The sequence below is a fragment of the Uranotaenia lowii genome, chromosome 2 (genome assembly GCF_029784155.1).
Source record: "Uranotaenia lowii strain MFRU-FL chromosome 2, ASM2978415v1, whole genome shotgun sequence".
Taxonomy (NCBI): Eukaryota; Metazoa; Arthropoda; class Insecta; order Diptera; family Culicidae; genus Uranotaenia; species Uranotaenia lowii.
This window is the reverse complement of record NC_073692.1, coordinates 122,723,008-122,747,106: the sequence shown is the minus strand read 5'-3', so window position 1 is coordinate 122,747,106 and position 24,099 is coordinate 122,723,008. Positions and strand designations below refer to the sequence as shown.

Here is a 24,099-nt window from a genome sequence, read left to right as displayed (position 1 = left end):
TACATAGATTTAAAGCTCAGATTTACTTCTGATGCAAAATAATTCACAAATCGAAAATTAACAGAGTAACATTTTATCATGGCGAACAGCACCAGAAAAAGCATCTTTAATCAATGTCATGGGATCTTCAAGCACTTTCATCAAGATAACAATTCCTCCCATGTAGATAAGCGAAAGCATTCCAAAAATAGTCATAAAATGCACCACCAACCTAGCTCCACCACATTCTCCCAAAGAATTGACGTAATATTTTAATGGCCGTATCCAAAATGGCAGCATTTATTGCCCATTTGAAGATGTCGTATTCCAAAACTCACATTCTCCTGTTCACTTTTGGCAGTTGCTAGGTATAAAGGCATAAAAATGTAAGTCTGCCTTAAAGGCGGAATACAAACAAACAACCAAAAAAAATGGGAAGGGAGAAGGCTACCTCCAACAAAAAATAATCAGCAATCGTAATGTCCCGAGGTAAAAGTTTTCCGGCGACAGTAGTTTTTATTTCCCATCGGATTGGTACCTCGGCTATCGGTTATCTTTATTTAGCATTGGCTTTGGTTTGGCACCGTAGTTTTCCGGGAACAGCTTCTGCTGACAGGGATGAGCGGTTGGAAATTGGTTTTGGGATTTGTTTACCAGTTCCAGCTGGCAATCGATGCGATGGTGTTGGGTCGAGATGTTTTTCCGGTGTATAACGAATGTACTTACAACCATCATTGACACCTGAATTTGAGTTTTACTTTTCTTGTTGACCGTGATGGTGTTACTGAGACAACATTATTTGTTTGTTTGAAATAATTATTGATTGTTGAATAAACCCAGTTTTTTGACAGATTTAAGAATGTTGCTTAAGACGTTTTTGTAACAACAGATTGAATTTACAACGAAAAGTGAAGAAAAGTTTTCGAACCACAGTTGAAATTTTCAAACACTTACATCACATTCCTTTGACCTATAGAATAATATTGTTTTTATACATGGACATTAATTCCAGTCGTTAAACATGCTGATCTCATCGAGAATGTCGCCAAAAAGCGGTAGACCGAGGAATTTAAAAATAAAATCAACATTATTCTAAACTGCACACCGGAAACCGTCACCACTATACCCTAAATGCCGTAAAGTTGAAGAGGAAAATTGTATGGAGCGAAACTCCCGAATAACTATTCCACACCTGAAAATCTCCGTCCCATTCGTGTTACGATACCACTTTACATTGAAGTTTTTTTTTTATTTCGTCTTGTGCTCTACATTCCGCAACATTCATTTCTATTCCAAACTGCACTCAAACTTCTCAGCCGCAGCACCATCAGCCATATTTATATTCAAAATTCCAACTTTCTCCGGTTTTGCATCGGATTTTTGTAATAACTTTCAACTTTGCTTTGCTTATGACATCCCTAGGAAAACCAAGGGAGAGAGAGAGCAAAAAAAAAAAAGAAAACTTTTCCCCTGTTTGCCCACCACACTCGATGCGGGTGAACGGAAAAGGAATGCTTGCATATTATAGCAGCATTTTACTCCCATTCACTGAACGGTACTCATATCGTAACGTTACAGTTTTGGAACTGACTAGTGCCCTACAGTGATATCTTTTGCTTTCCTCTCTGGGTTGAGTTTCGGTTTTCAATGAACGTAGAAGAAGGGTAGAGTTTTAACAGCTCTATACGCGTGTGGGAAGTAGTTGGAAAATATTCAAATTTTTGGATTAACTTTTTGGGTGTGACCTTTTTCTGGTGTTCGGCACCCTTTTGCCTATATGCAGTGTCTGTACATCACTCGGATTAGACGTCCTAAGGAAGTGACTTTTTTCCTGGCAAAATCCAACTAAAACTACAAATGAGCAACATTTGGGATACAAACCCCTGGATTAGGGAGGGCGGTAAAGATGCAGTCGTTGTTGGCTGCTGGACCTTTACTGATTAGGGCTTACCATTTTAGTCCTCCTGATGGTGCTGCTGTTGCAAAACCGAGAATGGCTTTTGTTGTAAAGTTGTGCTAGAAGCCGGTCGTGATCATAAAACGAGGCAACTACTTTACCGACTTTACCGGTCCACTTGGTGCTATTTTAGTAGAAATTCCTCTTGATGATGATTTAATTTTAATCCAGGGGGAATACATAAAGGCTGGTGTTGAACCAGCAACAATTGTAGCTGCAGCATTTATGGCAGCCAAATGAGCTCAATTAAAATAAGGAACTCGGTCGGGTGAAACGTACACCAATCATTAAACAATTTTCGCAAACAGTTGAAACCACAACTAGCTATGTACCAAGTTTAAATATAATAAAATCAGAATTGCACAATGAAATCCTTCCATAAAAGAATGAAGTAGGACTAAGCATGATTGATTAAAAAGTAACTTCACTTGTCAACACTATAAATTTATGGTATTTTTTAATGGTAGGTGGAACGATATAACAATAAACTATATAATTTTATTCCAATTTATGACGTTTTGTAAGTTGAATTTCAATTTCACTAATAAATTTTTATTATCTACTTACAGGTAAACTTCTGACTAAATGGACAGCATCGTGTGAGTAACTAATGAAAATTTGACCAATAATTATAATTATAATAAGCCGTTGATAAATTTCAAACAGTTTGGTGTAGCATTTTATTTAAGTTGTAATTCAAATGTACATTAAACATACGACGAATAACAAGATCCGACAGGTTTAAACAAATATCTTTTTGCCTTTCTTACAGAAAGCCTTGAGAAAGGTATAGTTATCGGTCGATTTGGGAGATCATTAAGTATGGATCTTAGATACATGTACCTTTATACGTACCTATCGAATCAGCTCATCAGTGTATTTGTGTGTATAAGTGTGATTTTTTGTAAACTTTGTTCGCGCGTTTTGGCGAAACTGAGGAGTACAATAAAAATGATTTTTATCTTAAAAAAAATTATTTTTCCCCTCTTCAATCTATTAAAGGAAAAAAAAAACAAAATAGTTAAAAAAATCATTGTAAATTTCTTTAAATGATTATTCCAAAAAACCTGGGGGAGGAAGACTGAAATTCGCTGTATCGTTTTCTGTATCGTTTTTCTACTGTTCGGCAAAAAGCCAACAATTGTTGAAAAGATTTGTAATCGTAAACTTTAAGCTATATAATAATTTTGTTCGATCAATGGGAACTACCCTAAATCTAAATCTGTTCTTTAAGCTATTTTTAAGAACGACCATTAATCAAACAATTTTTATTTATCAGCTTCAAAAACTTCAACGAAATTTGAGCAACTCAATACGCCTGATCTGCAGAATTCGCCAGAGCAAAACAAAACCTAATTAAATCATTGTTTTATGCAAAACAAGTGCTTTTCAGCATCAAAAAGTTTTATTGAAATTCACTAAATATGAAAGTAAGATTTTGAACCTTTGCACTGGTCGGTAGATTGATGAGAGAAATTTGACGTTTGAAAGATTTTTTTCTTTTTTTATTCAGTCTTCCTCCCCCAGCAAAAAACGTGTCCATATAACTTACCAGCAATATCCAACAATCACTAATCAAGATAATCGAAAAACATGGCGCGATAAGCGGTGGGCACGCTTTCACTCTGTGTAATTTCCAATAAGGAAAATAGAGGGCGCCACCGATTGAATGATCAACATGACTGAATTAACAAATGTAGGTCACTCAAACAAAGATGACTAGATTAGATTTCAACCGGTGAATGTAATTATTACAATTAAGTAAATCAGTCCAACCTTAGGTCGAACTGGATTCAAAAATAATTCTGGAGCTGAAACCCCGAATTAAAGTTCATGCAAAGAGATTGCACCATAAACACCGAATGTGAATGACTCAAGCATAAGGACTCGACTCTCACATCGAATATTTCGATAGTGCTAGTAAATCTCATCCTTCGCTCAACGATAGATTCTCAAGTACAGATTGCTCTCATTATCTAATTATAAAAATTGAACAAAAATTGACAAAATAAACCAAATTGATGGAATTAACAAACTTGACATAATAAACTGAATTGTCAAACAAGACAAAATTGACAAAGTTGACAAAATCATGAAAATTGACAAAATTGACAACATCAAGAAAATTGGCAAAATTGACGAGATTGACAAAATTGACAAGATTAACCAAATTGACAAAATTGACAAAATTGACAAAATTGACAAAATTGACAAAATTGACAAAATTGACAAAATTGACAAAATTGACAAAATTGACAAAATTGACAAAATTGACAAAATTGACAAAATTGACAAAATTGACAAAATTGACAAAATTGACAAAATTGACAAAATTGACAAAATTGACAAAATTGACAAAATTGACAAAATTGACAAAATTGACAAAATTGACAAAATTGACAAAATTGACAAAATTGACAAAATTGACAAAATTGACAAAATTGACAAAATTGACAAAATTGACAAAATTGGCAAAATTGACAAAATTGACAAAATTGACAAAATTGACAAAATTGACAAAATTGACAAAATTGACAAAATTGACAAAATTGACCAAATTGACAAAATTGACAAAATTGACAAAATTGACAAAATTGACAAAATTGACAGAATTGACAAAACTGACAAAATTGACAAAATTGACAAAATTGACAAAATTGACAAAATTGACAAAATTGACAAAATTGACAAAATTGACAAAATTGACAAAATTGACAAAATTGACAAAATTGACAAAATTGACAAAATTGACAAAATTGACAAAATTGACAAAATTGACAAAATTGACAAAATTGACAAAATTGACAAAATTGACAAAATTGACAAAATTGACAAAATTGACAAAATTGACAAAATTGACAAAATTGACAAAATTGACAAAATTGACAAAATTGACAAAATTGACAAAATTGACAAAATTGACAAAATTGACAAAATTGACAAAATTGACAAAATTGACAAAATTGACAAAATTGACAAAATTGACAAAATTGACAAAATTGACAAAATTGACAAAATTGACAAAATTGACAAAATTGACAAAATTGACAAAATTGACAAAATTGACAAAATTGACAAAATTGACAAAATTGACAAAATTGACAAAATTGACAAAATTGACAAAATTGACAAAATTGACAAAATTGACAAAATTGACAAAATTGACAAAATTGACAAAATTGACAAAATTGACAAAATTGACAAAATTGACAAAATTGACAAAATTGACAAAATTGACAAAATTGACAAAATTGACAAAATTGACAAAATTGACAAAATTGACAAAATTGACAAAATTGACAAAATTGACAATATTGACAATATTGACAAAATTGACAAAATTGACAAAATTGACAAAATTGACAAAATTGACAAAATTGACAAAATTGACAAAATTGACAAAATTGACAAAATTGACAAAATTGACAAAATTGACAAAATTGACAAAATTGACAAAATTGACAAAATTGACAAAATTGACAAAATTGACAAAATTGACAAAATTGACAAAATTGACAAAATGACAAAATTGACAAAATTGACAAAATTGACAAAATTGACAAAATTGACAAATTTGACAAAATTGACAAAATTGACAAAATTGACAAAATTGACAAAATTGACAAAATTGACAAAATTGACAAAATTGACAAAATTGACAAAATTGACAAAATTGACAAAATTGACAAAATTGACAAAATTGACAAAATTGACAAAATTGACAAAATTGACAAAATTGACAAAATTGACAAAATTGACAAAATTGACAAAATTGACAAAATTGACAAAATTGACAAAATTGACAAAATTGACAAAATTGACAAAATTGACAAAATTGACAAAATTGACAAAATTGACAAAATTGACAAAATTGACAAAATTGACAAAATTGACAAAATTGACAAAATTGACAAAATTGACAAAATTGACAAAATTGACAAAATTGGCAAAATTGACAAAATTGACAAAATTGACAAAATTGACAATATTGACAATATTGACAAAATTGACAAAATTGACAAAATTGACAAAATTGACAAAATTGACAAAATTGACAAAATTGACAAAATTGACAAAATTGACAAAATTGACAAAATTGACAAAATTGACAGAATTGACAAAATTGACAAAATTGACAAAATTGACAAAATTGACGAAATTGACAAAATTGACAAAATTGACAAAATTGACAAAATTGACAAAATTGACAAAATTGACAAAATTGACAAAATTGACAAAATTGACAAAATTGACAAAATTGACAAAATTGACAAAATTGACAAAATTGACAAAATTGACAAAATTGACAAAATTGACAAAATTGACAAAATTGACAAAATTGACAAAATTGACAAAATTGACAAAATTGACAAAATTGACAAAATTGACAAAATTGACAAAATTGACAAAATTGACAAAATTGACAAAATTGACAAAATTGACAAAATTGACAAAATTGACAAAATTGACAAAATTGACAAAATTGACAAAATTGACAAAATTGACAAAATTGACAAAATTGACAAAATTGACAAAATTGACAAAATTGACAAAATTGACAAAATTGACAAAATTGACAAAATTGACAAAATTGGCAAAATTGACAAAATTGACAAAATTGACAAAATTGACAAAATTGACAAAATTGACAAAATTGACAAAATTGACAAAATTGACCAAATTGACAAAATTGACAAAATTGACAAGATTGATAAAATTGAAAAAAAAGGATCAAATTCAAAAAATTGACAAGATTGATAAAACTGGCAAAATTGACCAAATTGATTAGATTGAGAAGATTGACAAATTTAACAAAACTCACAAGATTGATAAAATTGACAAGATTGACAAAATTGACAAATTGACAAAATTAACAATATTCCCATAATTGACATAATTGAAAAAATAGACAAAATTGAAAAAAAACTGCTTTAATTGAAAAAATTGTCAAAACTGACAAAATTGACAAAATTGACAAATTTGACAAAATTTATGGAAATGCGAAATTGAAAAAAATACATTTTTGACAAAATTGACAAAAATTACAAAATGAACTTAGTTTACAAAATTATAGAATTTGATAAAATTGACATGATAGTCAAAACCGACAAAATTGACTTAACTGACAATGTTAACAAAATCATGAAAAATGTTAAAATTGACAATATTGACAAACTTGAAAAAAATGGCCAAATTGACAAATTTTAAAAATTTAACAATATTGAAGAAATTGACATTATTGAAAAAACAGACTTAAATGGCCAAATGAAAAATTTAAAAATATAGCGATTTGAAAATTTTTTAATGTTTGTTGTCAAAATTAACTCTATCCAATAATTTTATCTATGTTTTCGTTTCCACTACTCTAGAGGTTGAATTATTTGAAATACATAATCAGGCATCTTTTTTCAAATTGTTTTTTTAAATTTTATACCCCTTCCATTTTGAAGTTACCAAATGCTGTAACTCCAAAAGGAGAAAATTGAATTAGATTATAATGTCAAAGAAACGGAATCATACAACATATTCCAGAATCAAGTCATTCGAAAATTTCCAATTAGTTGCAAATAATGTTTTCAATATGAAAATTATGATCAGATAAAAATACTTTAATCCTATAAAAAACTTTGAATCTTAATTTCCTAAACTCTTTTTGGATTTACAGCGTATTAAATTTTTAATCATAATTCATAATTCATTTTGTGCCACATATATATCCAAATATATTGTACATGCTGTTAGAAAGGCTACAATTCACTGTCAAGTGTATAAAATCGGGTTTTTGTCTACAGGTTTCGAGCTCGATGTTGATTATCTGCAGGAAGGCGCTGTAGATCATGGGTGGCCAAATCATGACCAACTTTTTGTGGCCCACGAAGCTCTTCTTGGAAATACTATGTTCTTAAAGCTGAACGTTTTTATCATTTTGATAAATGCATTTTGTATATTTACACTAAAGAAATGCAAATCGCAGATTTGAGAAATCTCTTCGATTTGATATAATGATAATTACTTTTACAAAAAGGTTACCGTCACTGAATAAGGAATTAATTATAATAACAAGATATAAATAAACTAAATTTATACCTGGAAACAGCTTATTTTCCGAGAGGAGTCCCCACAGTGTCGTCAAACCTCATGATCAAAGTAGCAGAAAAAACACAGAAAATCAACAAAACATGCTCTGTATTGCACTATGAAAGATCACGCGTACAAAAATCTGAAAAAAAATTCAAATAAATTTTTAATACAAAGAAGAAACTTTGATAAAAAGCTTCATGCTTAAGATATTGAAAAAAAAAGCAAATTTTGTAACACTGATGGCAATAAAAAACTTCAACGTTGGATATTTTGTTGTGAACTTTTATCTCTATAAAATACAATGTGTCTTCAGAGTCACTAATTAGAAGATAGAGCATGAAAAAATGGAGATGGACAAGATTATTTAGGTTGGGCTAATTTTATCATGTTTTACAAGGATATTCTAACAATTTCTGATAAGTTCAGTTCCGATCTAAAGATTTGAAGCTTTCTGAGAATTGTCAGTTTTTTAAGACCCAGCCTCTATGAAAAGTAATTATCAAATGAGCAGATCAGCTTTGAAACTTGATAGGCACCGTAATAGGCTACTTATAATGTACTAACTTTTCAAATGTGTGTTTTTTTTTACAAATTAGAGCTGGCTAGAAGTGTGCAAGAAATGAAAGGGTAGCCACTAAATGGATAGGGGCCTGAGTTCACTAATCACTAATCACTAATCGTACTTCCATAGCCAGAACTTATGTCTGAGTCCCAAAGAATAATTAAAGTTTTTTATTATTCTTCTTGTCTTTGTTTATGTTTTTAATTATTTTAACATAAAAACATTAAAATGATCAAAAACACAAATTGGTTGGGCCTACCATGGAGCAGAGAACGCAGAGACATCTGGAACACAGGAAAAGGAAGAAACGTGGACCACCAGTACCATACGTTTCGAGTGGGAAAAATTCGTTGGAAGCATGCTAAGAAAAATGCTCCTTGATGAGGGAACCCACACGTCTGGACCTGAAGCTTTACGGATTTTAAGGTTATAGCGCCTATACTCGCTCTTGGAAGTAAAGATGGGAACAAGGAAACTTGATTAATAATTTTTACTAAGGAATCTATTAGAACTATTTATCAGTTCTTATAGATTCCGTTACATTATGTTGTGTGTGTGCCATTTATGTGTATATATATGTACATTCTAAATGGATAGGGGCCTGAGTTCCGTACAAATACATGTATGATATCCCTCCTCTTTTATAATCACATAAGGCACTTACAAAAAGTGATTGGCATATATTAGCTTATGATTTTACGTTCGCAACAACTGCATTTCTACAAAGTAAATTTTAATAAATAAGAAATGCTTCTACGAACTATTTCAATAGATAACTGCATTTTTAGGCGTTTTCTAGTATTCCAAAGGTTTTAAAAGAGGCTTTTAAGAAATTTTCTTCCAACGCTAAGGAAATTGACAATTTGAATTTTAATACTTTATCAAACTGCCTAATTTCTTCACTAACACAACAATTAACAAACACAAAATATGAGTAATTACCTTTATCATGAAAATTTTAAACAATTGAGCTGTATTGTATTGAAAATTTAAAGCTTCAAATGGTGTCTAAAAGTACCGTCTGCATCATCGAATACTCTTCAAAAAATTCCATTTGATAGCCCAATTTATGGTGCAATTTTCATCTGAAGACAACAAAGTGGACCTTTAACTGTTTTAAGATATATGAAAGAAATAATGAGAATATAACTCTTTTTTTTGCATAGAAAACAATAAATGGTCTAACAACTGTACTCACAGATGCAGAAATTGCAAGCTTCTAACAACGTGGGAACGGAAGTACTTATCAAAGCAGATTCAAAACACTTTTGCTTCGTGCTTTGTATAGTGTTTACAACAATACTGACTTTTAATTATGAGATAATAAAAAAAATCAGCAGCCATTTTTTTTATATTTGGAGACCATAAAATTTATTGAATGTCTATCGTAGCCACGCGATTTGACATCTGTGAGATAATTTATCGAAGAGATTTTAAACCCCTTGATAATTTTGATGTACAATCATAATTTGTGAAGGATAATTCATTCCGTATTGCGAATTATTTGTGCGATTTTTCAAACGGAGCAAAGCTTGGAGAAATCATCGGACGGTGCAAAAGTCGGAAGATAAAGAATTGCTGAACCTGATTCAGGTTTACCTGCCTAAAAAGTTGATATATATATTTTCCAACTCATTTGATGTCCTTCATAACTACGGTGATGAAGAAATATTTATATTAACCAATGTTATTCGAAATCTTACTCAATGTCGTCATTGTCAAGCTTCATGTCACGACACTATGAATTGTAGAATGGATGTCAGATGCATGTTTTGCGGCTGATTCAATCATGACCAATCTAAATACCTTTTTGGTGGTGATAAACTACAATCTTAATTCTTCAAGTGTGCGAATTACGCAGGTAATCATTCCTCCAATTCCATCCACATTCCCCTTAGGGCAAACATTATTGCTTTGAGGAAAAACCCCAAAGTTGTCCGAAAAGTTTCTTCTTCTCCTTCCTCTTTCTCGTCTTCACACGTCAGACCGACGAGCAATCTGCCTGTTCGTGGCCAGCCTCGGTCTACCTTGGCATCACGTCTTGGTTATGCTCGAAGTAATTTCAATGTTACCTGGGCTGATTCAGCGCTACCGTCTAGTTGTTTTACGTTCTCAGAGGGGGTTGAAAATAAGTTGCCTGTTTCGAGTATAACTAATGGGAAAAAACCAAGTCTCAACGTACATGCGAAGGCTTGGGAAAGTCCCCGAAATACAAATTCAAATACCTGTTCTTCTCCTTCAATTTCTGATCTTAAAATTTTTATTGATTTGAGTGAGATTACTGAAGAAAAATTATTATAATTTGCATCAACATTTAATGGAAATGATACAACTTATGTTGAAGCAAATTCAATGTTTGAAGCTTACCAAACTTCTTTTAATTATGCAAACAAAATAATGATAGCTTTGCGATTCCCTCATGGATCCCAATAGATTTTTGAATATTATTGATTGGAACACTAGATCTTTGCTGGCTTACCAAAATGAATTCTTTTAATTTTTGAAAACCCAAAACATACATATTGCTGCCATCACTGAAACTTTTTTTAAAGTCAGACAATAACTTGAAAAGCAATGCTTTATTTAAAATTTAACGAAATGATCATCTTGATCGTCTTGGTGGACGTGTAGTTATTGCCATCAATGTCGTCTCAAATTAAGACTATTTACTTTTTTCAATACAAAGGTCTTGGAAACCATTGGAATTGAATTAGAAACTTCTATAGGAGAAATTATAATTTTTCTGCATATTTGCCTTTTCAATGTAGCGGTGGGGGAAGTTTTCAAAAAATCATCAGAAATTATTCAAAATTTTTTATTATTAGTAACTTTAATACAAAACACTGATTTTGGAAAAATATTTGATTGAATTCCAATAAGAATATTGTACTTCATAACTGCTTTGCAGGTTATTTTACTGTTGAATATCTGAATAGACATACCTACTTGTTTCTCTTCAATAAGAATCTCTTCCAAAATTAGATCTAATGGATTAAAGCAAGCATTGTAGTCAACTAAAAACTCATGCAGACCTTGATTCAGACCACTTTCCAGTAACTTTTTTTATTCCAAAGTCCCATTGAAAACCCTTTAAAATCAACATTTAAGTTTCAAAAAGCTGACTAGGAGTAAAATATGAATATTATTGAACGTAATTTGGATGTTAATGTTTCACTTAATTCAACAGAAGATATTGGTTTGGCTGAAAAAAAAATTTGGCAACTTCAATAGTCAATGCTAAAGCCTCTTCTAAACCCAAAGATTAACATAAATTTAATCAATCTTTGATCGAGAATGATCTTCAGTTTTTGATACGACTGAAACGAAACGTATTTTTTACTTGGTTCTTCTTTAAAAGTCCAAAAATCAGCACATTTCATGCATTTTTTTATTATTTAAAAGTCAAAGATCCTCAAAGTACGGTTCTCTGTTCCTCTAAGAAGTGAGACAACACGTCCCTAACACTCTAAAGAAAAGCTATCTTTACAGTCAGTTATCTGTTCCAAAGTCCCTAAATTCCAATCCAAATAGTCTACCGTATCTGAATTCCACTCAGACGTACCACTCCGTTGCTCTAAATAAAGTTGTCCGAAAGTTTTATTAAGAAATAATTTTCAAATTCCACCTTCCTGGTTCCAGTTGAAGCTCCAATTTAAAACGATTACGATCCCAAAGTTCCTCGCTTCGGTTTGCCAGCAGAGAGCACTAAATTGAAACAAATTAACTCTAGCAGACGGCCTCATGTTCAAAGGGCGGACTAGCTAGTCGGCAGCTGGAGTTGAGTACCTACTTTTCTCAAAAGTGAGGGAGGAAGGGTGGTCTTTTGGAATGAATAACCTTGAATATCTCACTTCCTAGATTGAAAGAAGAATCATCTAGTTTCGGGCGCTACCGATAAAGCTCCAGACCGGAAGCAATCTCCCGTGGAGGCAGTCTCCAGACTTAATCCACCAGGTCGCTATCTCTCCATACACAAACCCCTCCAGTGACTGCCGAGTGCCATGAAAAATGTCATTCATTTAGATCCCAACTCCCCAGCTCGACGGCAATAATGGTTCGACCATTGGAATTGGATAGTTGCCATCGGCGACCGGGAAAGTGTGCCACCGGATATGGATGTAGGTAAATCCACCCCTACCCTAACTTTCTTCCTGTCCTTCTTCTTGTCTCGCCACCGTAACCGGAAACATGTAAAATGGGACGATCAAGACAATGAAATTGGTTTTAATTTATTTCATTAATTTTTAACTGAGCCCGTTAATCTTCTGGGCCCGGCCATTGTTCGCACCTCGCCTTGTCCGACACGGTTGGTCGGATTCTGGCGCTGTACAGGAATGGAAACACTCGGTTCTCCATTTCATTATCCGGTGTGATGCTCTAAGGTCGATTCCCCGAGGGTTGAACCCACTTCAGGGCCGGATTCAGGTGAGGTTATTGAGTGGTAACTGTCTTGGGCCCAAATGAAGTTAAATCAAAACATTCATCAAAGAACCGTAACATGGAAGAACTTTGTTTCAATTATAGTCGTTCTACCATCTTTGTCGCATTCACGACATTATATCAACGTTGCAGTTGGCGAACAGTTATTGAAAAACCTGTCCATTACAACTGTGTTCGATGATTACTCTTGGGCTCGAATTCGCGAACATCGGCTCAGAAGGCAGAAGGTTATCTTTGTTAAGACCAAACTGCTTTTTCAACGTTTCAATTGAAAAATATTAGGGGAAAATGAGGATACTTAATCCCTGGGGATACTTGATTCCTTCGCTATTTCTCGAAACCTGAATATCTTACAAATATCAATATACTGGAAAAATGTGCCAAATAGAACAAAACAATAACGCTCTTATATTAACAAATTTGAACTTTGTTGGAAAAAACTAACAAAATGTTATTTAAAGATCTATTTTATAACTATAAAAATGTTTTTAACATGGAAAACAATATAACAACAATAGAAACTCATAATTTTTTTAAGAAAAAGTTTTCCTAAATGAATGTTATGTGTTCAATCGATCCCTAGAGTCCAAAAAGATATATTCATTTTCTGAATGGATCGTGGTCATTGGTTATCACAAAATTACTAATATTTGTCCAATAACTAATGTTTATGTAAATAATGATAAATTAGAAAGAACTTAAATATTATGTTTATCATAACATTAGAGAATTGCGTCTTAAAGTATGCAAGGAATTCAGGATAATAGAGAATCTCTAAGAGTTCTTTTTGACTGATACTTACAAACAGTGAGATGAGAACAAATATGGCAAAAATTATTCCACGGACCTGTTATCTTCGGATTTTGCTAGATTCTTGCCTAGGATTAGGGCCTCCTTTAAGATTCTTTATATCACTTTTTTTTTTCACCTCACGAAAATGCTTCTACATCATCTACGGTTTCATGTATGTATCGTTTTAATTTTTGCAGCTTAGAAATTTGAATATACACGTTGTCAGAAAATGCAAAAGACGGCGAGATACTACATTTTCCCAAAATTAAATGATAACAAAAAGAAAATGAGTTCAAATATCCCCATTCTTCCCTTAATATCGAAAGATGGGTAATGATGCTGCATACATTTCGGGGCAATGATTTCAAACATTGCCAAAAGAGTTTAAATTAGAAAACAAATAAAATTTAAGATTCCCTTCCCTTCCACTATTCCCATTTTTGCCTCCAAAAATTACACCATAACTTAACGTTCCTACAATGAAAAAAAAGTTTAACTTTCACATAAAACAACCCGTTTTCTGAAGCACGCTTAAATTTCAGTAAGAGAGGTGTCTTTTGGGAGTCTTCGAAATAAATTGATATTTTACTCACAGCAAAAATTATCAAAATCAAACTAGAGTCTTCCTATTTAAAACTCAATTTATAGGCTTGCAAACGAATTTTCAACGATTAAGCCAGCTATTATGAAGTTTTGGTATTAAGACTGTTTTAATATAGCCATGGGAAATGCCTGAATTCTTGATTCAACCATTTGTTTAATGAAAGCTCGTTGAGCTTTTACTAAATATAGTGTTCAATTTGTTTCAGATGAGTTTGTGTTTTACGATGGCATCAAATATAAAAATTACACTTTTACTCCTTAAACCCTCTAAGCCAACACACATATTGTGGGGTTTATGCGATTTTCTTTTATTTACAGCATTAAAAGTGTAGCGGAAGCCGCTACCTTAGGTTTCAAGCTTTATGAAAGCATTGGTGACCAATATAATGATTTTACCGAACCTTTAAAAATTTATCATTGTTTGGGCAGACCATTTCGGATGGGTTAGAGATAGATGTTATCGTGTTGATTGAATTCCATCGATAGCATTAATTCTTCTCGTCGGAATTCAACCATGACACACTGGCTACATTTAGGACATAACTTATAGCAACGATTCAAAGGGGTTTCAACTTTTTTCATAATTAGATGTCGGTTCAGGTGACCAATATTGATAGGATTCATCAATCATGATGCCGTTTCTTAATAAGTGCCATATAGTCAGATATTGCCTTTATAAGATTCCAGATACAAGATGCATAGAAGATTATCATGAAGATTAATGTTTTTGTCCTAACAAAGTTACGCTAACCGTAAAAAAAAATAAAAGATTACTTTGAATCGTGATGAAATCAGATGTCTTCTTTTCTGATTTAATTGGATTATTTTGTTTTTGAAACTATTTCTTCGACGCATAACTTTGGTGCAATCAATTAAAAATGATTATTTGAAACAAAATATCCTGTTTAAATTTAATCAACAAAATAAAATGTTTTGGAAGACAATTTTTGCCAATTTTTTTTGTTTTCATACTGAGTTTTTCGGAAGCTTGATTGGAATACAGACTCCGTTCGTTTTTGGCAACATTTGATTTTGGCAACATTTGATTTTGGCAAAATTCGATTTTGGCAAAATCCAATTTTGGCATATCGTACTTGAATGTGGATAGAATACAACGACAAAAACAAACATTTAAAAAAAAGTTCTCAAAAATGACAAATATGATAAAAAATCAATTAAATTATATTAAAAAATGCAGAAAAAAAAGCAAAAATGACAAAAAATAACTACAAAAATTATGATGAATGGCATAAAAAGCAAATATATATAAAAGAACAAAATCTAATATATAAAGATGAGTTGGACTATATATGTTTGTTTGTTTGCATGCACCTTATACAAATCCACACCGCTTAACCGATCAGCCTGAAATTTGGTACAGAGATGTAATTGAACCAGGGTAAGGTTTTAGTAATAGTTTTGAGTCCCTCCTACCTAAGAAAAGGGACCCTCCCATACGACTTTCGTTTTTATTCCCACGAACCAAAAGTCATGGCACCCATTTTGCCAGCCGATTTTCGTTTCCTTTGGCGGGGTTGTTTTTACCATCACCATGGGCCAGGCATAAGAAACGACCATCCAAAGTTCACGTGTACTGAACAGCCAATCGAAGCTTGCTGAGCATAAAAAATTTGAATGGAGAAATTTTGGCGGGTGTTTTTTCCTTCTACTGTTCAAAGCACGTGGTACCGGTGCGAGGCATTTAATTGCAATAATGAGCCTTCATTTAGGATAAAAAAAACTACTCGCCTGTTAGAAATATATTGAAAAGAACATTGGTTGAGAATCTACTAGAATATGCAGTATGTAAAGTATGGATACATTAATTCATGTTCATTATGAATTGACTTCTTCAGTTGAATAACTATTTGGACTGAAAACTAATGTTCCAGCTTTTAGGAACCATCCATTTTCATAAATTCAGAACTCCTCATAGGGAAACAATTAATAAAACTGAGGGTTGTAAGTTCAAGGCTGCGATCTCAACACTTTGATTTCCGTGTAGGAATTTAATTTACAAAAGGAATTAGACAATTAAACGTTTATTTTATGCAAAAAATTAAAACCAAATCCAACGCACGAGGCTTTTAGTAATTTAATCAGATGTTTTTAGTTTTGTACAATTCAATTTCATTTTAAGTTATTATTGATTATCGATGTGTTCAATTCTACCATCTAATTATAAGAAAACTTAAAAAGCACATTGAAAACATGCAGAGGTTTCAGAGGAAATCTATTTAGAAATTTCTAAGTACAAAATAAAACTTAAATGGGTATTCCATTCTACGGAGAGATCTTGAAAAGAGATCGTTAACATTTGTTTACAAGCTTAATACGTGGGATTTTCACTAGATAACTGGAGAGAACTGGAACAGATAAAAAAATGTTATCATTAAATAAAGACAAATGGGTTAAAAGCTATCGATCTACGTCTATAATTCTTTTTATTTTCATATTTCGCATTCCTATCATTCTTCTTTCTTCTGAAAAAGTGTTAAGCTTAGCAGACCATTGTAAAAAACACTAAAAACGGATTTGGCTCCTTAAAACTTAACGCCGTTTCAAATAAAGATATTATAAAAAAACAAATGGGAATTCAATTCAAGCTTCCTTAAAAAATGGTAAAATAAGGTTGCCAGAATTGCCGTATCGGGACCGGACAAATCCAGCCAATTTTATCAAAAAACCTGGCCAGCATTTGATTTCAATATGTTCAAACCGATATCCTGGCGATATCCGGGCAAACTGGGTCAAAACCGCGGAATTATTCAGTAAAAATAACAAAAAAAAATATACTTGCAATATTTTTTTTCATCAAACCACATCAGCAGATTTTAAGTTGTATTCTAAAACTTGCCATTTAAAACTTCTTTTTGAACGTAAAAATGAAAAATGATAATAATTATAAAGTCTACGATTAGGTTACGTTTTAAAAATGATGTGAATAGATCCGGGAAAAATCGGGGTTTTTTGCTATAATATCCGGGAAACCGGGCCAGACCGGACTAACCTCAAATTTTGATTAAAATTTTCTAGCAAATCCGGATAAATCCGGGCAACCTGGCAACCTTAGATTGAAATGTTTTTCGTGATAGAATGGATAAGAATGCAAGGGAATTTTTTTCAAATTTCTATTAGCAAACCTAAAAACTATAAGTCATTCAATAATATGAAAACGATAAACTTTGCTAATAATCCCAATAAAAATTTTAAGGAAACTAACAAAACTTACAACGCTCAAATATGATTCAATTTGTTATAAAAATGAACAAAAAACTTTCATAAAAAATATTTCATGTGAACCCGAGCAAGGCCGGGTAAAATCAGCTAGTTATGAATAAAATCAAAACAGTGCCAATTATTATAAGAAAAAAATGCCATAACAAGGAAAAAAAATTACTAAAAATTATGTTGGTGATGATAATAATAGTTTTTTTTGTAGGAATAAGTGAAAAAAAAGTTGTGAAAAAACTATAAGGTATTAGCAACATTAGATTTTGGCACACAAAATGTTCTGGCGTATTGCCAAAATCGAACGGGGTCTGTGTTTGGACTGCTGTAAAAGCTTAATATTTGTATGCATTCCAAATTTGAATGTAAAATTATGAATTTCGATGTCTATATTGTAAATATTGTATTATATTTCAAGTGAAATCTTCAATTTTAACGAGCATTTCGTCTTGAAGACAGTTTTAAAAATTTTAATGGATTTTTTTTCACTATTATTCAACAAGTTATTTTTACCTTTTTTTCGTGCTTGACTGAACAACCGATTTACTATTAATAATACGGCTTAGTAGAATTCATTCGAAGAAACCTTTCCGTTCGTAAAATGGGATTAGCACGACTGTTGTCAATTGAACGTACTGCTCTATATTCACATTTGGTTGAGAAAAAAGCGATTTAAAAAAAACTGTTATAAACCGGGCATTTAGATTGAAATTATCCAATCCAGAATCCAGGCAGTAAACAGGCTAATTTGTGCAAAATTGAGACATCATTTCAAGAGAAAAGAAACGTGATTCAACAATCGATGTCCTCTACCCTATCATTACATAGGATGAAAAAATAAATTGTCGATATATCAATCATCTTTAAAATTTTTCCCAAAAATAATCCTGAATCGAGTTGATTGGGATGTTACTGGTGAAATTAGGTGTTTTGCGATATTTTCTAGTTGGAAATATACCAGAGACATCAAATTTATCTATTCTCGAATTGTGACAATCGTTAACTTGAATCGTTTAAATCCTCCAACGGCAAAGACGGTTTCCCATTGAACAAAACATGTTTGGAATCAGTATTCTATGTGAAAAGCTTGTTGAATAATTTTAACAACATCATTTTCAAAAAAAAAAAATAAATAAATAACTCACACATAAGTTAAGATAATATAGGTTCGTTTAAGGATTTTCTATTTTCCCAATTTATCTATGTACAATCACAGAGAACAGACCTACAAGCTTGAACAAAAAAATCTTCAGAAAAGTATGTAAAACTTTATATGCTGTCATAAAAAAATTCTTTGAAATTGACTTGAAGAAGTGCCATTAAAAGTAACAAATCAACTTTTAAAGTGCTCAATTTTCGTTAAGGCGTAATCGTAAATGAACTCATAAGTGATTAAACCCAATGCCTGATTAAAATAGATGATTTCAATTTATGGCTAGGTAAATACAATTAAAGCTACTTTTGACTTGACAAAATTTCACTTCCTTTAGTTTTCCACAACTGAGGCAGTCAAAATAATGCACAACTTTGGTTTTTGTATTTCTTGAACGATTATTGAGGTCAGATGACGAATCAGCAATGTTCAGTCAATTAGGAACATTCTTGGCGATTAGTCTAGTAAAGCAGTACTGCACTAATCTTGAAGAGGGTTCCCGATCAGGAGGGAAAAACAAAATTATATCAAAATGAGATATTTTGATACTTATTTTTTTTTCTATCTAAATGAGTAATAATTCAGTTTTCGTAGGATGTTAAAATATCTCAAATTATATCAAAAAATCTATACGATCATAGCTTCATTATATCAGTTTTTGATATGTTCCTATCAAGATTATATCTTGTTCAGATAGCATAGTTTCATATTGGACAGAACAAATTATATCAAAATTATAACTTATCAAGATATGAGTGCTTCGAGAAAATTTTGTAGTGGAAGGTCAATAAACAACATTATTTGATAAAACCATGCCCCATTTTTGGTTTCCCAAAAATTTGATTCAATTTTATGAATCTGTTGAGCGAAACTCGTTTATGTAAGGTTTGAGCCGTTGACTTTGATGTCCGTGTTTCAGAAAAAGTTGTACGTATATCAAAATAAGATATGATCATTTTATTTTAGGACAATCCGAAAAAAATCTTGATCACTGCATATAAGCTCAACCCCATTCAAGTTTGTCAATCAGAATAAGATATAATTCAGATTGGAGAAACTTAAAATCGAAAATTTGGAATACTTAATTATAACTGAATCAGATGTAAATATCTTGGTGAGATACGTTTGAGTTATTATATTGATATGCTCTCCTGATCGGGTTACTTTTGCATTTTATTGTTCATAACTTAGTACTTCTTGCAAGTTTAAATGAAAATGCGAATAGGATTTCAGAAAATAGCAATACGAAACTTCATTAGAGCAAGTTCACTCGTGTTGGGAAAAAGTGGTAGAAATTTTGACACTTTAAGCACATTTTGAAATCTTCACCATGCAAAAACATTTTCAAGCTTTCGAGTATTTTTACAACACGTGTCCTATTTTCGCATGCTGTGATGCAAATATAGCCACATACGTCTGAAATAGAAACAGTGCTGTAAAAAATACTACGCTCAAGGATCTTGAAAACATGTTGACATGGTAAAATTTTCAAAATGTGCTACAAGTGTCAATATTTGTACCAGTTTTTCTCAACACCAGTGAACTTGCTCTAAGCAATATACTTGAAACATGACATAAAACTAAGGTTGACAGAATTTTTTCAACACGCATCCGGGCTTGGCAAATCCGAGCTATTTTATATAAAAACCTGGTAAAATCCGGGCATTTGATTGCAAAACTGGCGACCGAAAATTCGTGCAATAAACGGGCAAATTTGGTCAAAACCCAAAAATTACTGAGCAAAAATCAAGAAAAAAATTGAAAAAAAAATTGTCATCAAAATTTATCGAGAAATTTAAAATCGTATTTAACGCTCTCAAAGAAACCTTTCTTGATTATTTTAATAAACCTTGCTAGAAAATTTCGTTTTGGAGGCAAGAATAAAAAAACTTAGACAACACAATTTGTTTTTTATTTGTTTGATTTGCCAAAAAAAAGTTAATAAATACGAGCATTTTTGATGAAATCCGAATGAAGTTGTAAAAAATTTATTTTGCTAGCAAAGGATAAAGATACTCCAATGCAAGCAATGCTTTTTTTTCCTTTATCCTACCATTTCCGGACAAAATTTTCAACGTTTTTAAAATGTACCTCCTCATCAGTGGAACAGACAGCTCAGTTAGTGGGACGCGTTTTGAGAGAATAGAGTAACTAAGGGAAAATCACACAAATCACAGCAAAAATTCAAAGGGAAACCACACTGTGAAGAATTTGAACAATACAACCTTATTTTTTCCTAAAATAAATGAAAATCAATGGAAAATCCGAAAAATTTGTAAAGGATCCAAAAATAAGAGACTTTTGACTTTGAAGTTCCATTTTTAGACCTGACATTACCAAAACTTTTTTCCAACACCAACAAATCAAATATATTGAACATCTCTAAAAAATTTTTTTTTCAACTTAACTCAAATAAATTACAAAAAAGTTCCAGCAATTGTTCTGCTGAGAAAGCTGACGAGGAGTGAGTGTGTTTGAAATAACCATATTAGAAATTTAAGTATTTAAATCGTTAAAAAGCTGTTATACTTTTGTATGATGTTATTTGATTAAACCACCGCTTAAAGGGTCAAATGTAGGGCATTTATCCCTAACACTTGATTTAGATGTCAGTCATTTGCCATCAAAATAAAAATTTTGATTTTCCCGATTTACTTTGGTCTCCCCTTTGTTGATTGTTTAGGGTAAAAAACCCATTACTTTGAGCGCTTTGAGGCACCTCTAAATCAAGTCCAGTTGAGCTGAAATTTGGTTTAGGTCAGTTTTTTGAACATATCTACAAAATATATATGGTCGGTTTTCAAAATTCGACATGACCCATTTGGCTGCCACTCTTATATACATACATTGATTATTACACTTCATTCCACCAAAAAAATTTAATGAATTCGCTTCAAATAAGAAATATACTGAATTTAATCTTAAATCATGTGCTTAGCTGCGCATTGAATAGAAAATCACCCGAAAATAAAATGTATATTAATTCAAATTTTACATTAAAGCTCAACAGCAGCGTTCAAAACGTTTTAAGGGCTTCCAAAACATTTTTTTTTAAACTTTTTATGTTGATCTTCAAAAATAAAGTGTTTGAACGCAAAATCCAACAATTATTAACGTTACTTGTTTGATTTAGTAATGCATGTGTATAAACATGGACAAAATTTAACCACTTTTCTACAACATCTGGTCTTCTGGGCTGGACAGGAACTTTTCAAATTTATCATTGAATATCCGGTAAGGTCCGGGAAAATTCAACCAATATGGAATGCCAAGTGTTAAAAAGTGAAAAAGACTTCAAATGTTAAACATATTTAATGAACATTATATGGACAGTATAGTTAAGATGAAGTTGTTAAGTCATAAGTAGAGAGAATTTTGAAGGCCCTTCGATGGTTTAATCCGGCACTGGCAATCTTGAATCGTAGCGTAGCGTCACGCGTTATCGTGCTCGAGAAACGAAACGGTTCGAGACTGGCCCCGGGAACAAAATGGAGTAATTATTCTCCGTCGCTGCCCTTTAGGCATCGTTTTCTCACCCGGCACAGTGACGTCGTCTTAGTATTTGGTCGTCGCGGCGCTTCTCTTGAAATCCCCGGAAGAATAAGAACCAGATAAGATTAGCTCCAAGGCAGCTAATCACTGTAGATTACACATTCCCTTTTGCAGCAGCAGCAGCAGCAGCGTTAAGACAAACGGGGCACCACCAACTTCCACTTCCTGGAACGTAACAGAAAAGTTGATTGATGATTCCCGGCGGTCTTCATTATTCCGGTGTGGGAACATAATGAGGTAATTGACATTAATCAATCCAGTCAAGCTGTAACAAGGTTTTCGGGGAGTCCTTTCCCCCCTTTGTCAATGGTAATTTATTTATTGGAGCTGTTAGACATGATCCCATTATTTCGTTTCGGATGTAGGCCAACTTTGGACTTATTGATTCGTCAAGCTTGGCTCACTCACAATCAAATGAAATGTCAATTGTAAATCAGGATTTTCAGAATTAGAAATGCTTATTTTTTTAGTACGCCATAGGCTCACTAGATGCTACAATAATAAAAGCCGAAAATTTAAGAGCTTGGAAATAATATATGAATGCGCTATCAGTTGTTGATGATGATCGAAACGAAAATTTACTCGTTTGGTTGGAAACATCGAAGTCATAATCAGGAAAAACAATGCGAAAAATCCTTAAAGAAAACGTTATTCCAATATAAACAATTTATATTTTCTCTATTTCTAAGATGTCAGGTAACATGGATTAGCTCTCACAGGAAAGCCAGCGCAGTTTTGACGGCCATGTAGAGAGTGCTTCCGTAGGCCAACATCCAGGCAATTCCACGGGCCGGCTGTGGAATCACGAATACTGCATAGACTAGGGTGTGAACAATTCGAGAAATTCCCACCAATCGGAATAGATTGATGGCCACCGTTGCACTTGGTCCGGTCAAAAGATACAGGAAACCAATCGCCAGGAACGGAGTAATGTTCTCCAGATCGTTCAGATGGGCCCGTCGAACTCGTTCAACATCCGGATCGTTGGTGTTGAGTTTACCACCCTTTACTGTTTTGGCGTCTTCAGGATTGGCGAAGGCCTACGGAAAAAGAATATAGATTTTTTTTTAAATTCTAGTAAAGCATATCTTCAATAAACATTCAAATTACGTGTTTCTTATGACGTTGACTTCCGGTAAGAACGGACATCAGCATCATCTTAATGACGAGAACAGCCGACCAAAAGATGTAGGATTTGAACACCTCCGGGTCAATTGAGTCGAAAAGATTTGCCATTTCTGCTTTTTGATATTAAAAACTGAAATTAAAAACACCAAACAGCAAGCGATCTTAATCGGTTTAAATTACTGAACGAACTGACGAACCGAGAGTAAAGTTACGATACGATTCAAACATTAGGCGCTTGACACGCACCGGTCCCTCCAATCTTATCAGTGCTATCTTATCAATGGTCGCCAAAGGGGTGCCCACCTCCAAATATAGATGTGAGAAATTCCATTAATGATGAATTGCATATTTTTATCCGGATTAGAAAAAAAACAACAACCTAAGAATGATTCGGACGAAAATCGATACGATTCCATTGGTTAGAAACCTTTATAATTATGTTTTCTGAACGGGAAACGACAACAAAAACAGCGTGGATTGAATATAGTTCACCTGAATTTAAACTGGCGGAACATTGATCACCTCTTTAATTCGTTTTCGAATATTTTGGAAGGGGTTGCTTTTTTATAACACTAAAAAATTTTAAAATATTTACTGAGGTAAGGAGTATAAAACATGAAC

The 24,099-nt window shown here is 32.3% G+C and overlaps 1 protein-coding gene across 1 annotated transcript; it reads right to left on the bottom strand.

Annotated features, from left to right (window-relative positions):
- Positions 1-23,007: 23,007 nt before the first annotated feature.
- Positions 23,008-23,662, bottom strand: LOC129747658 (microsomal glutathione S-transferase 1-like). The gene is made up of 2 exons (XM_055741961.1): positions 23,461-23,662; positions 23,008-23,390 (listed from the first exon to the last, which is right to left on the bottom strand). The coding sequence occupies exons 1-2, from the start codon at positions 23,584-23,586 to the stop codon at positions 23,064-23,066; spliced, it is 453 nt and encodes a 150-aa protein (XP_055597936.1). The 5' UTR covers positions 23,587-23,662; the 3' UTR covers positions 23,008-23,063.
- Positions 23,663-24,099: the final 437 nt, after the last annotated feature.